Here is a 13,129-nt window from a genome sequence, read left to right as displayed (position 1 = left end):
AAAATGACCCTTGTAAATAAAATGAAAAAAAAATTGTCCCATGTGCAGAAAGAAATTAAAAAATTGCCAATTTCCAAAAATAAATAAATATATTGCCTTGGTGTGCAAAAAATAAAAAATGGCTCCATATAAAAAAAAAAAAAAAAGTGACAAAATTGTCCTGGTGTGCAAAAAATTACCCCAGTGTACAAAAAAAAATTTTAAAAAAATTAACTGTGTCCATATAAAAAAAATAATAAAATTGCCGTGTGCAAAACAAAAAAAAAAAAAGATGAACTGGTGTGCAAAAAAAAAAAAGACAAAATTGCTTGGGTGTGAAAAAAAAAAAAATGGGTCCAGTGTGGAAAAATTTAAAAATTTCCCTGGTGTGCAAAAAAACATTAAAAATTGTCTTGGTGTGCGAAAGAAATTTTAAAAAATTGCCTCGTGTGCAAAAAAAAAAATGCCCCCGTGCGCAAAAATGTAAAATACTGTTCTTGTGCGCAAAAAATAAAAAATGACCTCAACGATCAAAAAATAAAATTAAAAATGTACCCAGTGTGCAAAAAAAATAAAATACAAAAAATCGCCCTGGGGTAAAGAAATGGTGATATTCATTCTGGTTGCACTTTGCACTTGTTCTGTCCCTTTAAACATTGTTTTCCAACGTGCGCAGATACTTCCGGGTTTCACTGACGTCACGCAGGAGGTATTCCCCCCTCCCCTCCACCCCCGCTTCCTGTGTGGCCACGCATGCGCAGACTGGCCCTTTAAACGTGCGACTTGATGGGAATATCAAGTCCGGCTCCCTTCCCGGCCGGGTCGCTGTGTGCTGATAGATCCCTCCGCCAAGGGGACTCATTGACGTGATCGGCGCGGAGGAGCGCGCCCGGGCGTTTCACCGCTTCTCAGCCCCGCGGAAAGCCTCTCCTTCCGCCTCTCACTGCCCACCGGGAAGCCCGCGGGTGCCGAGGAGCCGCTGGTGGCCTGATAAAGGGCGGGGTCACCAGAGGGGGCGCGGAAGGAGGCCGGTAATGCGTCTTCAAGATGGCGGCTGCGGTGAGTGAGGGGGAGAAGCGACTGTGAAGGAGCAAAACAACAATAAGAAGGTGGAGTATTCCCGCAGGAGGGTGAGGGGTTCTGGGGGCCCCTCTCTGGTCCTGACTGGGGCCCCTGTGAGGAGGAGCTCAGGGGAGAGCTGACCTCTGGGGGGTGAGGGGCCACACCAGGCCAGGGACCAAGTCCTGCCCCCAGGGGCCAAATCTGGTGGGGGAGGGGTGTTTATTATTGGCTTTACCCCAAATAGGGTCACTGACTGCTGAGGAAGAATACGTAACGTCTCTATCCGTGACCAATTCATTGTTGCCGGCAACCAGTCCCACCATTGCCGACGTCTACTGGCCACCAGTCCCATCGTTGCCAATGTCTACCAGCCACCAATTCAACCGCTGTTGGCCTTTGTGTCCTCTACCGGCGACCAGTCTCATCGTTGCCGATGTCTACCGGTGACCAGTCTCATCGTTGCCGATGTCTACCGGTGACCAGTCCCATCGTTGCCGATGTCTACATGCGACCGGTCCCATCGCTACTGGCCTTTGTGTCCTCTACCGGGGACCAGTCCCATCGTTGCCGATGTCTACCGGCGACCAGTCCCATCGTTGTTGGCCTTCTTGCCCTCTATCGGCGATCAGTCCCATCGTTGCCGATGTCTGCATGCGACCGGTCCCATCGCTACTGGCCTTCGTGTCCTCTACCGGCGACCAGTCCCATCGTTGCCGATGTCTACCGGCGACCCGTCCCATCGTTGCCGATGTCTACCGGCGACCAGTCCCATCACTACTGGCCTTTGTGTCCTCTATCGGCAACCAGTCCCATCATTGGCGGCGACCAGTCCAATCATAGCCGACGTCTACTGGTGACCAGTCCCTTCGCTACTGACCTTCGTGTCCTCTACTGTCGACGAGTCCCATCGTTGCCGACTTCCACCAACGACCAGTCCCATCGCTACTGGCCTTCGTGTCCTCTATTGTCGACAAGTCCCATCGTTGCCAACTTCCACCAGCGACCAGTCCCATCGCTACTGGCCTTCGTGTCCTCTATTGGCGACGAGTCCCATCGTTGCCGACTTCCACCAGCGACCAGTCCCATCGCTACTGGCCTTTGTGTCCTCTATTGGCGACCAGTCCTATTGTTGCTGGCGACCAGTCCCATCATTGCCGACTTCTACCGGTGACCAGTTCCATCATTGCCAGCAACCAGTTCCCATGTTACCGGCCTTCGTGTCCTCTATCAGTAACCAGTCCTGTCATTGGCTTACCTTCTCTATTGGCGACTAGTCCCCACGTTACCGGCGTCTTCCGGCGACCAGTCCCCATGTTACTGGCATCTACCGGCCTTCGTTACCGGCATCTACCGGCCTTCGTGTCCTCTATCAGTAACCAGCCCAGTCAATATTGGTTTACCGCCGTCTACTGTCGACCAGTCCCATCGCTGCTGGGATTTGTGTCCTCTATTGGCCACCAGTCCCATTGTCACCGGCTTTCGTGTCCTCTGTTGGTAACCAGTCCCATCATTATTGGTTTACCATTTTATACCGGCGACCTGTCCCATCATTACCGGAGTCTACCGACGACGTGTCCCGACGTTACCGGCATCTATTGGGGAATTGTTATTGGCCTACCGTGTCAATCAGCAACCAGTCCCACTATTAGCCTCCTTCGTGTCCTGTATTGGTAACCAGTACCATCGTCATTGGCTTACCATCTCTCGTTAACCAGGCAACCAGTCTAGTCGTTACCAACCTCCAACCTTCCTGTCTTCTATTAAAAACCAGTCCCATCGTTACTGACGTCTATTAGGAATCATTCCCATCGTTATTGGCCTCCCGTCCTAATCTGTAACCAGTTCCATTATTACCAGCCTTTGTGTCATCTATTGGTAACCAGTCCCATTGTTGTTGGCTTACCGTCTCAATCGACTACCAGTTCCATCTTTACCAGCGTCTATTGGCAACCAGTTTCGTCATGGCCTTCGTGTCCTCTGTTGGTAACCAGTCCCATCCTTGCCCTACCATCGCAATTGGTGACCAGTCCAATCATTATTGGCTTGCCATCTAGTGGTGACTATTCCCATCATTACCGGCCCACTCTATAGGCATCCAGTCCCATTGCTCCATCACCAGCAACAACCAGTCTCATTGTTACCGTCTCTTAACACCCAGTCCCACCTATACTGGCCTTATCGTCGTCTATTGGTAACCAGTCCCGTCTTTCGGCAGTCAGTCCTGTCATTACCAGCCTACCGTCTCTGTGTTGGCAGCCAGTCCCATTATTATTGGTGTGCATTCTCTTATCGGCGACCATTCCCATAGTTATTACCATCACTGTTCAGAACCAGTCCCATCGCTACTGGCCTTTGTGTTCTCTATTGTTAACCAGTCCTGTTATAACTGGCCTACCATCTCTATTGGCAACCACTACCATCATCATCATTGGCTTACTGTCTCTATTGGTGGTTATTCCCATCGTTATCGGCATACTGTCTCTATTGGCATCCAGTCTCCTCGTTCCCATCACCAGCAACAACCCGTCCCTATGTTACCGTCTCTTATCGACAACCAGTCCCCCTTATACTGGCCTTCCCATCGCCTATTGGTCACCAGTCCCATCTGCACTGGCCTTACCATCGTCGACTGGTAACCAATCCCACCTATACTGGCCTTACCATCCCCTCCTGGTAACCGGTTCTGTCTGTGCCGGCCTTACCGTCCCCTCTTGGTAACCGGCTCCCTACGTATCGGCCTTACTGTTTGTTAGTAAGGCTGATCAAGATTGGTTCCTTTGTATACCAGCCATACCGTTTTCTCTGTCAATGACCAGTCCCGTTTTTATGGGGTTTATAGTTGACCAGTCCCGTCTTTACCATCTTATCGGCAACCAACCTAATCTATACCAGCTTTACTACTCTGTGGGCAGCCAGTCTCAGGTACCTCCGGGTACTCTACTGTCCATGCACCAATATACATCATCAGGGGGTTGGTTGTCTATTCCTGGTTCTTGCACCCGACCCCTGATGATGTCGTCATTGGCTGCACAAACCCATAAGCTAGCTACCCCCCTGATGTGGCAAATAAAGAAGACAGCAGGGGCCCTGGGTGCAGAGGCGGATTGCATCAGAGTATTAAAGGGGGGATTAGGAATAATTACACAGTGAAAGGGGGGGGGGTGGGGGTCGTTTTTACCCATTGGCTAAGCATTCTATATACCAGGTCCAAAAATATCTAGTCCTCATCTAGTGGTCATGTGACCGCCATGTCTGCACTTCTAGCTTCAATAGCTGTAGGCGGAGCCTCAGAGCGGCAACTGGATGCCTTTTTGTATGCACCGCCATCCTTCTGCTAGAGGTGGGATTGGAGGCGTGTCTTCTGAATATTTGTGGGTGTGTACAGGACGACTTGACGATGAAAATCCAGGAAGTCACGTGATAATTATGTTGATCATGTGACCACCATGTCTGCACCTCCTGGCTGAGGGCGGAGTCCCAGAGCGATACTTAGACGCCTCTCTGTACGTACCGCCATCCTCCTGCTAGAGGTGCAATGGGAGGTGTGTCTTATGAATTTGTGGGCGTGTACAGGGTGAGAAACCAGGAAGTCACCTGATCATGACCTTGATTATGCATGATCATGTGACCGCCATGTCTGTGCTTCTAGTTGCAAGGGCTGTGGGCGGAGCCTCAGAGCGGCACTTAGACGTACCGCCATCCTCCTGCGAGAGGTGGGATGGGAGGCGTGTCTTCTGAATATTTGTGGGCGTGTACAGGACTGCTTGACAATGAGAAACCAGGAAGTCATCTGATAATTAGGTTGATCATGTGACCGCCATGTCTGTGCTTCTAGTTGCAAGGGCTGTGGGCGGAGCCTCAGAGTGACACTTGGGACGCCTCTCTCTATGCACCACCATCCTCCTGCAAGTGGTGGGATAGGAGGTGTGTCTTCTAAATATATGTGGGTGTGTACAGTATGGCTTGACAAGGGGAAACCATGAAGTCACCTGATCATTATACGTGATCATGTGACCTCCATGTCTGTGCTTCTAGTTGCGGGGGCTGTGGGCGGAGCCTCAGAGCGACACTTGGGACGCCTTTTGTCTATGCAGCACCATCCTCCTGCTAGTGGTGGGATGGGAGGCGTGTCTTCTAAATATATGTGGGCGTGTACAGGATGGCTTGACAATGAGAAACCAGGAAGTCACCTGATCTTTACGTTGTTCATTGTGTGATCATGTGACCGCCATGTATGTGCTTGTAGCTGCTGGGGTTGTGGGCGGAGCCTCAGAGCGACACTTGGGATGCCTTTGTTTATGAATCACCATCCTCCTGCTAGAGGCGTGTCTTCTGAATATTTGTGGGCGTGTACAGGATGGCTTGACAATGAGACCAGGAAGTCACCTGATCATTATGCCTGATCATGTGGCCGCCATGTCTGCTTCTAGTTGCAAGGGCTGTGGGCGGAGCCTCAGAGCAACACTTGGGACGCCTTTGTTTATGAATCACCATCCTCCTGCTAGAGGCGTGTCTTCTGAATATTTGTGGGCGTGTACAGGATGGCTTGACAATGAGAAACCAGGAAGTAACCTGATCTTCTGATTATCGTCATAAGAAAGGGAACTGAAGCTGCTAGAAGGATCAGCAGGTATTAGGGAACCGGGGTAAAGGTTCATCAGAATGGGTATTGATTAGGATTAATAATTGATTAGGATTAATATCATTTAGAAGTGTTTTTATTACTGATTTGCTGACCCTTTTAAGTCACCCAGGGATGGCTGTGTGTATTAATAGCACTGAGGTAGATGGAAGTTGACTGCTCAATAGCAGGAAACACAACCTCTTGTTTACCGTCTTCCTTTCTCCTCCCTTTAACAGGAAGAAATTTCCCGGTGAGAAGTCACAGCTGTGATCTCTGGAGAGGACATCGATTGGTGGCGTCTCAGTCATTCGGCCAATCCACAGAGGAGATTTGCGGCTTTGTTTTTAGCTTGAGGATTATGTGATTCACGTCCACGCCCTTTTTGGATTGAACCACCTTCAGCTTGCAATCGGTGACCCAACCACCCCCCCCCCCCCAAACATGGAGTCTGATGAGTTCATCCCGCCCCCGGAGTGCCCTGTTTTCGAACCGACATGGGAGGAGTTTGCCGACCCTCTGGGCTATATAGCCAGGATCAGACCCATCGCGGAAAAGTCGGGAATATGCAAAATCCGCCCTCCTGTAGTAAGTAAACTTTCTTGTCTAGGAATTATTAAAGTATTTTAAACTACGCAGTCAGAGTTGCCTAAAAGCATCTGGATTGGCTTGTTTAGCCGGCGGTGTGCGCTTAGTTTTCTGCTGTATTGGGGTGTATCTACAACCAGAATATTTTGTTTTTCGTTTTGGATAGAGCAAGGAATGGTCAAATCCCGGCAGTTATTTTGCCAGTGTGAGAGATTTCCCTTCACTTCCTGTTCTTGACACTCAACAGGAAGTAAGGGCTCCTTCATGTAAATTCACCTTTAGGCTCTGTTCCCGCGGATGCGGCTTAAGACGCGTAGTCGCATGACCAGTCGCAGCCTGATTGCCCCAAACTATACGACTTTGTAAAGTGCCAGTGTGAGAGATTTCCCTTCGCTTCCTGTCCCTGACATTCAACAGGAAGTGAGGGCTCCTTCATGTAAATTCACCTTTAGGATCTGTTCCCGCGAATGCGACTTTGGATGAATAGTCGCATGACCAGTCGCAGCCCGATTGCCCCAAACTATACGACTTAGTAAAGGTTCTTGCGCTACTTTGATGCGATTTGAGTGCCAGAGGTGTAAAGTTGCATCAAAGTTGCGCTCTAAATTGCGCGACTTAGGAGGCGCACTAGTGGGGGTGGAGCCTTGCTGTAAAGGGGAACTACAGACCCCACTGTACTTACCACTGGCAATCCTCAGATGGGGATTTGAACCCCTGCCCCGCACTCTCTCTTCCCTGTTCTGTGCTTCTAAGGTGGACCAGATGAAATCCAATTGGTTGGCACCATCCACATGAGCGGTGGATCGGCTGCAGAGCCCTGACAGCTGAGGGTGGCCGGCAGTAAGTGCAGAGGAAAATGGAGGGTGTGGGGGGGTCCAGTGCTAGGTGGGGGGGTCCAGTGCTAGGTTTTTCTGTAAGGCTATGTTCACACACAGGCGTTTTGAATTGCTGCAATTTCAAATTGCGCGGTTAAAATGTCAAATCGTACATCAGCGTGTTCAGGCGCACCCAGATCTTGTAACGCGTGTCGCCCAAAACAAGTTCCGGGTGAAATTTGGGTGACGTGTCGCACAATAATCACAGCAGAATCTCAACACGTTTTTAGGTGCCATTGACATAAATGGCTCCTGAACACGCTGATGTGTGATTCTATTTATTTATTTTTTTTACATTTTAACAGCGTGTTTTGTTATCACAGGCAGAGTCACTTCGATTCCGACCGCCTATGTGTGAACGGACCTTAAAGGTGCACTAACCTTTAACCCCTTGGACCTTCCCCCCACCCCACACTAGGGTGCTGCAACCTCATGCACTGCACACTGTTGCAGAGCTGCCCTATTTACTTGTAAGGGTTGCAAGCAGCAGGTAGTAGTATCCACCAAAAGCGTTGGGGGTTTGATTTAGGGCTGCCACGACGCGTCGACTACGTCACCTACACGCACGTCGACGCATCAACGCGTGATGTCACACGCCCCCTGGCGCCGCTTGAAGCATTGCCGGCCGGGTGAAATCCCCAAAACCCCCCCCCCCGGGCTCCGTCCACACCGATGTCTGAGCCAAGAGGTGAGCGCTGACCGTCTCCAGCACCCCCGTACTCCGCCACAGCTTCTGCCGCAACACATTCACCATCCTCCCCAATCACCCAGGTACTTGGAGATGTCACATGTGCAGTGGTACACCAGCTTGTACTGTACTGTGGCGGCTTGTAATGGTCTGTACTAGGTGGGAGGGCTTACTGGGGGATCTGTACTGGGAGGGGGGCTTACTAAGTGGTCTGTACAGTACAGACCACTTAGTAAGCCCCCCTCCCAGTACAGATCCCCCAGTAAGCCCTCCCACCTAGCACAGACCCCTCAGTAAGCCCTCCCACCTAGTACAGACTGTACTAGGTGGGAGGGCTTACTGAGGGGTCTGCACTGGGAGGGGGGGGCTTACTAAGTAGTCTGTACTAGGTGGGAGGGCTTACTGAGGGGTCTGTCCTGGGAGGGGGGCTTACTGAGGGGTCTGTACTGGGAGGGGGCTTACTGAGGGGTCTGTACTGGGAGGGGGCTTACTGAGGGGTCTGTACTGGGAGGGGGGCTTACTGAGGGGTCTGTACTGGGAGAGGGGCTTACTGAGGGGTCTGTACTGGGAGAGGGGCTTACTGAGGGGTCTGTACTGGGAGGGGGGCTTACTGAGGGGTCTGTACTGGGAGAGGGGCTTACTGAGGGGTCTGTACTGGGAGGGGGCCTTACTGAGGGGTCTGTATTAATTACAGGATTAATTAGTTAATCAAAAAAACACGGTTAAGCAAAAATAAAAATAATCGTTAGATTAGTCGACTCATCGTAAAAATAATCGATAGATTAGTCGACAGACAAATTAATCGTTAGTTGCAGCACTAGTTTGATTCATGCCGTGTACACCCCCGGCCACTGCTTCTGCAGCTAAAGGGGTGGTGGTTGGGGTGTAGTAAAACCGCTGTTTAACCGCAGGGTTTTACTGCCCCCAATCGCTAGTGTGAACTAGCATTTTTTCCCCGGTTCACACCGAATGCGGCTTTTGAAATCGCACTACAACGCAAATTCAAAGTCTCCGATCAGTGCAGCGTGCCAACATCTGTGCGACTTCTTGTGTGGACGTCAATGCAAGTTGCACATAAAATCGTGCAAGAACTTATATAAAGCCGCACAGATTTTGAACGGTTCCATAGCTGACGGTAGCATGCGACTTGTCTTGTCACTTTTATCCATCAAGTCACACCAGTGTGAGCCAGGGCTAAGAGTATCTCTCCAAAGTGAGGACGATATTTTTTTAAGTTGGCCATAGATGAGTCGGACTTTTAGAATAAAAAAAAACTGACCAGGTTACCCCCATCTACACAGCGGGGAGGGGGGGGTTTTAATATCCTGTCGTTTGTTTTCTGACCGCATGGAGATTTTCCTACCAGGGGAATACACAGATCAGCACTGCTGTCTATAGCCTGCAGCACTGTTCAAGTGCAAATTTTCCAGCAGGGCGATCAAACAGAACTTGATTGGTAGATGGACTTCTGTTCAACCACTGGATGGAGATTAGACCGGTCCCTGCTGAACCCACTGAATTCTGATCTATGTATGGCCAGCTTAAAGAGGAAGTCTGTAGTAGGGATCGACCAATTATCAGCAAAGCCAATAGATCGAGGGCCGATCTGCACTTTCCCCGATATATCGGAATCGGCCCCGGAGGTTACCGGTATTGCCGATATTTCGGGAAAGTGCTGTACCGGAGTGATGGCTGCAGCTAGAGGCACCCCGGTATCTGCGTCCATAGCCGACGGTCGGCTGTCTTGTAATGTCAACCGATGTGGCTTACTTGGCTGTCATTACAAGGAACGGGAGGGGACGTCCCCCCCCCCTCTCCCGCCACTTTCCGAGACTCAGGCAACCAGCCTGCACAGCCGCTGAAGACCTGATCAAAGCCGCATTTGGCTCTGATCGGGTCTCCATGCAAAAACCCGGAAGTGATATCACTTCCGGGTACTCGTTGCCATATTCAAAAAAACGAACGCATTCAAAAACAGCCAAACTTGGCATTTTGAATGCTTTTAAGTGCAGAGGAGAGGAGTTTGGGGTTGTTTAGACCCCCCAGATACCTTCACAAGAGTACCGGTCAAGTAAAAAAATAAAAAAAAAAGTTTTAAATGTACGAAAATATCGGCCGATACGCGATGACCAAAATATCGGTATCGGCAATAAAAAAAAATGATATTGGTCGATCACTAGTCTGTAGTGTTTTTTTTTTTTTTTTTTTTTCCTTACCCTGGAGACCATTGTCAATGGGACAAAACTGAGAGACCAGCAAAAAGCCGGAGTTGTCACCAGAACAAGAAATGTTGCGGTGATTATCTAGCACAGGGATCCTCAAACTACGGCCCTCCAGCTGTTGCAGAACTACACCTCCCATGAGGCATTGTAAAACTCTGACATTCACAGACATGACTAGGCATGATGGGAATTGTAGTTCCTGAGGGCCATAGTTTGAAGACCCCCTGCCCATGCACATTGATGCATAATAGCGCATTGTGCGACACTTTCCTCCAAACGAAGCCCTCGTTGCCCCCACTGGAGGCCGCATTTCCATCTTCGCCCGTCTTCCTTCCAGGTCTGCGGACTCCGGCTGTGCTACTGGCCGAAGCCGCGTGACATCACTACCGCGCGGGAGCCGGCGGTCACGGCACTGGGCTCTGAACGGCACGGGCGGCCGTACCTTCAGAGCCCATGCGCCGATGATGTCATCAGCGCAGTATACAGTAAATATCTCCTAAACGGTGCACATTTAGGAGATATTTACAGTACCTATAGATAAGTCTTATTGTAGGCTTACCTATAGGTACAAACATTACAGGTGGGGGGTTTACAACCTCTTTAAGATGATCACCGCAACATTTCCTGTTTGGTGACAACTCCGGCTGCTTGCTGGTCTCTGTTTTGTCCCATAGACAATGGTCTCCAGGGTAAACAGAGGCCTAATATCCCGGGGGTGGGAGGAGGGGAGGGGGGGGGGGTGTTACCAGTCACCACACTATATGTAAAGCTTATAAGAAGAAAAAAAATTTAGTTAAAATGCATTATAAGTTTTCTTTCAATCAGAAAAGCCTTCAGTGACCTAACTTCCTAATCGCCACAACTTCCGAATAAGATGGCTCCCGGCAAGTGGTGTAGTAGCTTTTTTTTTTTTTTTTTTTTTTTTTTCTTTTCTTTTTCTGTGATGTCATAACCAGACAGCTAAGTTAAGGGATGAGTGCATGGGAGACACAGCAAGACATTAATCTGTTGCTGCATGTATAACGTGTGACGGTGAAGGGGCGGGCTTTAACGCCCACATGTCGCACACTGGGCGGCGGGTGTTTCGATGCTGAAACGTCAGCGGGACCGGCTCCTGATTTTGTGATTACTGCGACAGCCAATCGCAGTGGTCACATGATCGCCGATCCTTCCGGGTGTTCAGAACTTCTTAAAGGGACGCCAGGGCAGTGAGAAGGGGGTAAAGGTTCTATATTTGTTTTCTACTAAGTAAAAGGTTATTGGGACTAAATTCTAGTAAATTTTAAATGGCAAGTATACTTTTTAAGACAAAGCACACTTCTTGCACTTTTTTTTTTTTTGTCTTTTGTCGCCTACCCTCCCCCTCAACAGTTGCGTACTTTATCTGATTGCTCTGCTGTTTACATCCTGGCCGCACCCATTCATTACAGCCCCATTGACTTCTATGGGAACGTCTCCAGCCTCAGGACAAAGCCCTATAGACTTCTATGGGATCCTCTCTGGTCTCAGAATACAGCTCTCTATAGATGTCTATGGGGTTTCCTCAGGACACAGCCCTATAGACTTCCATGGGATCCTCTCTGGCCTCGGGACACAGCCCTTTAGACTTCTATGGGGTGGCCTCGGGACACAGCGCTATAGACTTCTCTGGGGTCGCCTCGGGACACAGCCCTATAGACTTCTATGGAATCCTCTCTGGTCTCAGGACACCGCCCTATAGAGAGGGTCTCCGGCCTCAGGACACCGCCCTCCAGACTTCTATGGGAGGGTCTCCGGCCTCAGGACACCGCCCTCCAGACTTCTATGGAAGGGTCTCTGGCCTCAGGACACCGCCCTCCAGACTTCTATGGGAGGGTCTCTGGCCTCAGGACACCGCCCTCCAGACTTCTATGGGAGGGTCTCCGGCCTCAGGACACCGCCCTCCAGACTTCTATGGAAGGGTCTCTGGCCTCAGGACACCGCCCTCCAGACTTCTATGGGAGGGTCTCTGGCCTCAGGACACCGCCCTCCAGACTTCTATGGGAGGGTCTCCGGCCTCAGGACACCGCCCTCCAGACTTCTATGGTAGGGTCTCCGGTCTCAGGACACCGCCCTCCAGACTTCTATGGGAGGGTCTCTGGCCTCAGGACACAGCCCTATAGACTTCTATGGGATCCTCTCTGGCCTCAGAACACAGCCCTAAAGACTTTTATATGGGATCCTCTCTGGCCTCAGGACACCGCCCTCCAGACTTCTATGGTAGGGTCTCCGGTCTCAGGACACAGCCCTATAGACTTCTGTGGGATCCTCTCTGGCTTCAGGACACAGCCCTATAGACTTCTACAGGGTTGCCTCAGGACATAGCTCTATATACTTCCATGGTATCCTCTCTGGCCTCAGGACACAGCCCTATAGACTTCTGTGGGATCTTCTCTGGTCTCAGGACACAGCTCTATAGATGTCTATGGGGTCGCCTCAGGACACAGCGCTATAGACTTCTATGGTATCTTCTCCGGCCTCAGGACACAGCCCTATATACTTCCATTGGATCCTCTCTAGCCTCGGGACACAGCGCTATAGACTTCTATGGGGTCCCCTCGGGACACAGCGCTATAGACTTCTATGGGGTCCCCTCGGGACACAGCGCTATAGACTTCTATGGGGTCCCCTCGGGACACAGCGCTATAGACTTCCACGGGATTGTCTCGGGACACAGCCATATAGACTTCTATGGGGTCGTCTCGGGACACAGCCATATAGACTTCTATGGGATCCTCTCTGGCCTCAGAACACAGCCCTATAAACTTTTATATGGGATCCTATCCGGCCTCAGGACACCGCCCTCCAGGCTTCTATGGTAGGGTCTCCGGCCTCAGGACACAGCCCTATATACTTCCATTGGATCCTCTCTAGCCTCGGGACACAGTGCTATAGACTTCCACGGGATTGTCTCGGGACACAGCCATATAGACTTCTATGGGGGTCCCCTCGGGACACAGCGCTATAGACTTCCACGGGATTGTCTCGGGACACAGCGCTATAGACTTCCACGGGATTGTCTCGGGACACAGCCATATAGACTTCTATGGGATCCTCTTTGGCCTCAGAACACAGC

At 50.5% G+C, this 13,129-nt stretch overlaps 1 protein-coding gene across 1 annotated transcript in view; it reads left to right on the top strand.

Moving 5' to 3' along the window:
* Positions 1-774: 774 nt before the first annotated feature.
* KDM5C (lysine demethylase 5C) overlaps positions 775-13,129 on the top strand; it is a gene marked incomplete at its 3' end in the record, with an annotated part of 70,289 nt that continues 57,934 nt past the window's right edge. The window contains exons 1-2 of the mRNA XM_082264252.1: positions 775-1,088; positions 5,902-6,250. Of these exons, the coding sequence (XP_082120378.1) occupies positions 6,107-6,250 (144 nt within the window). The 5' untranslated portion in view covers positions 775-1,088; positions 5,902-6,106. The remainder of the gene's footprint in view (positions 1,089-5,901; positions 6,251-13,129) is intronic.

This window comes from Pelophylax lessonae (genome assembly GCF_965119305.1).
Source record: "Pelophylax lessonae genome assembly, chromosome: 7".
In the NCBI taxonomy this organism is placed as follows: Eukaryota; Metazoa; Chordata; class Amphibia; order Anura; family Ranidae; genus Pelophylax; species Pelophylax lessonae.
This window is presented reverse-complemented; position numbering and strand designations above follow the sequence as displayed.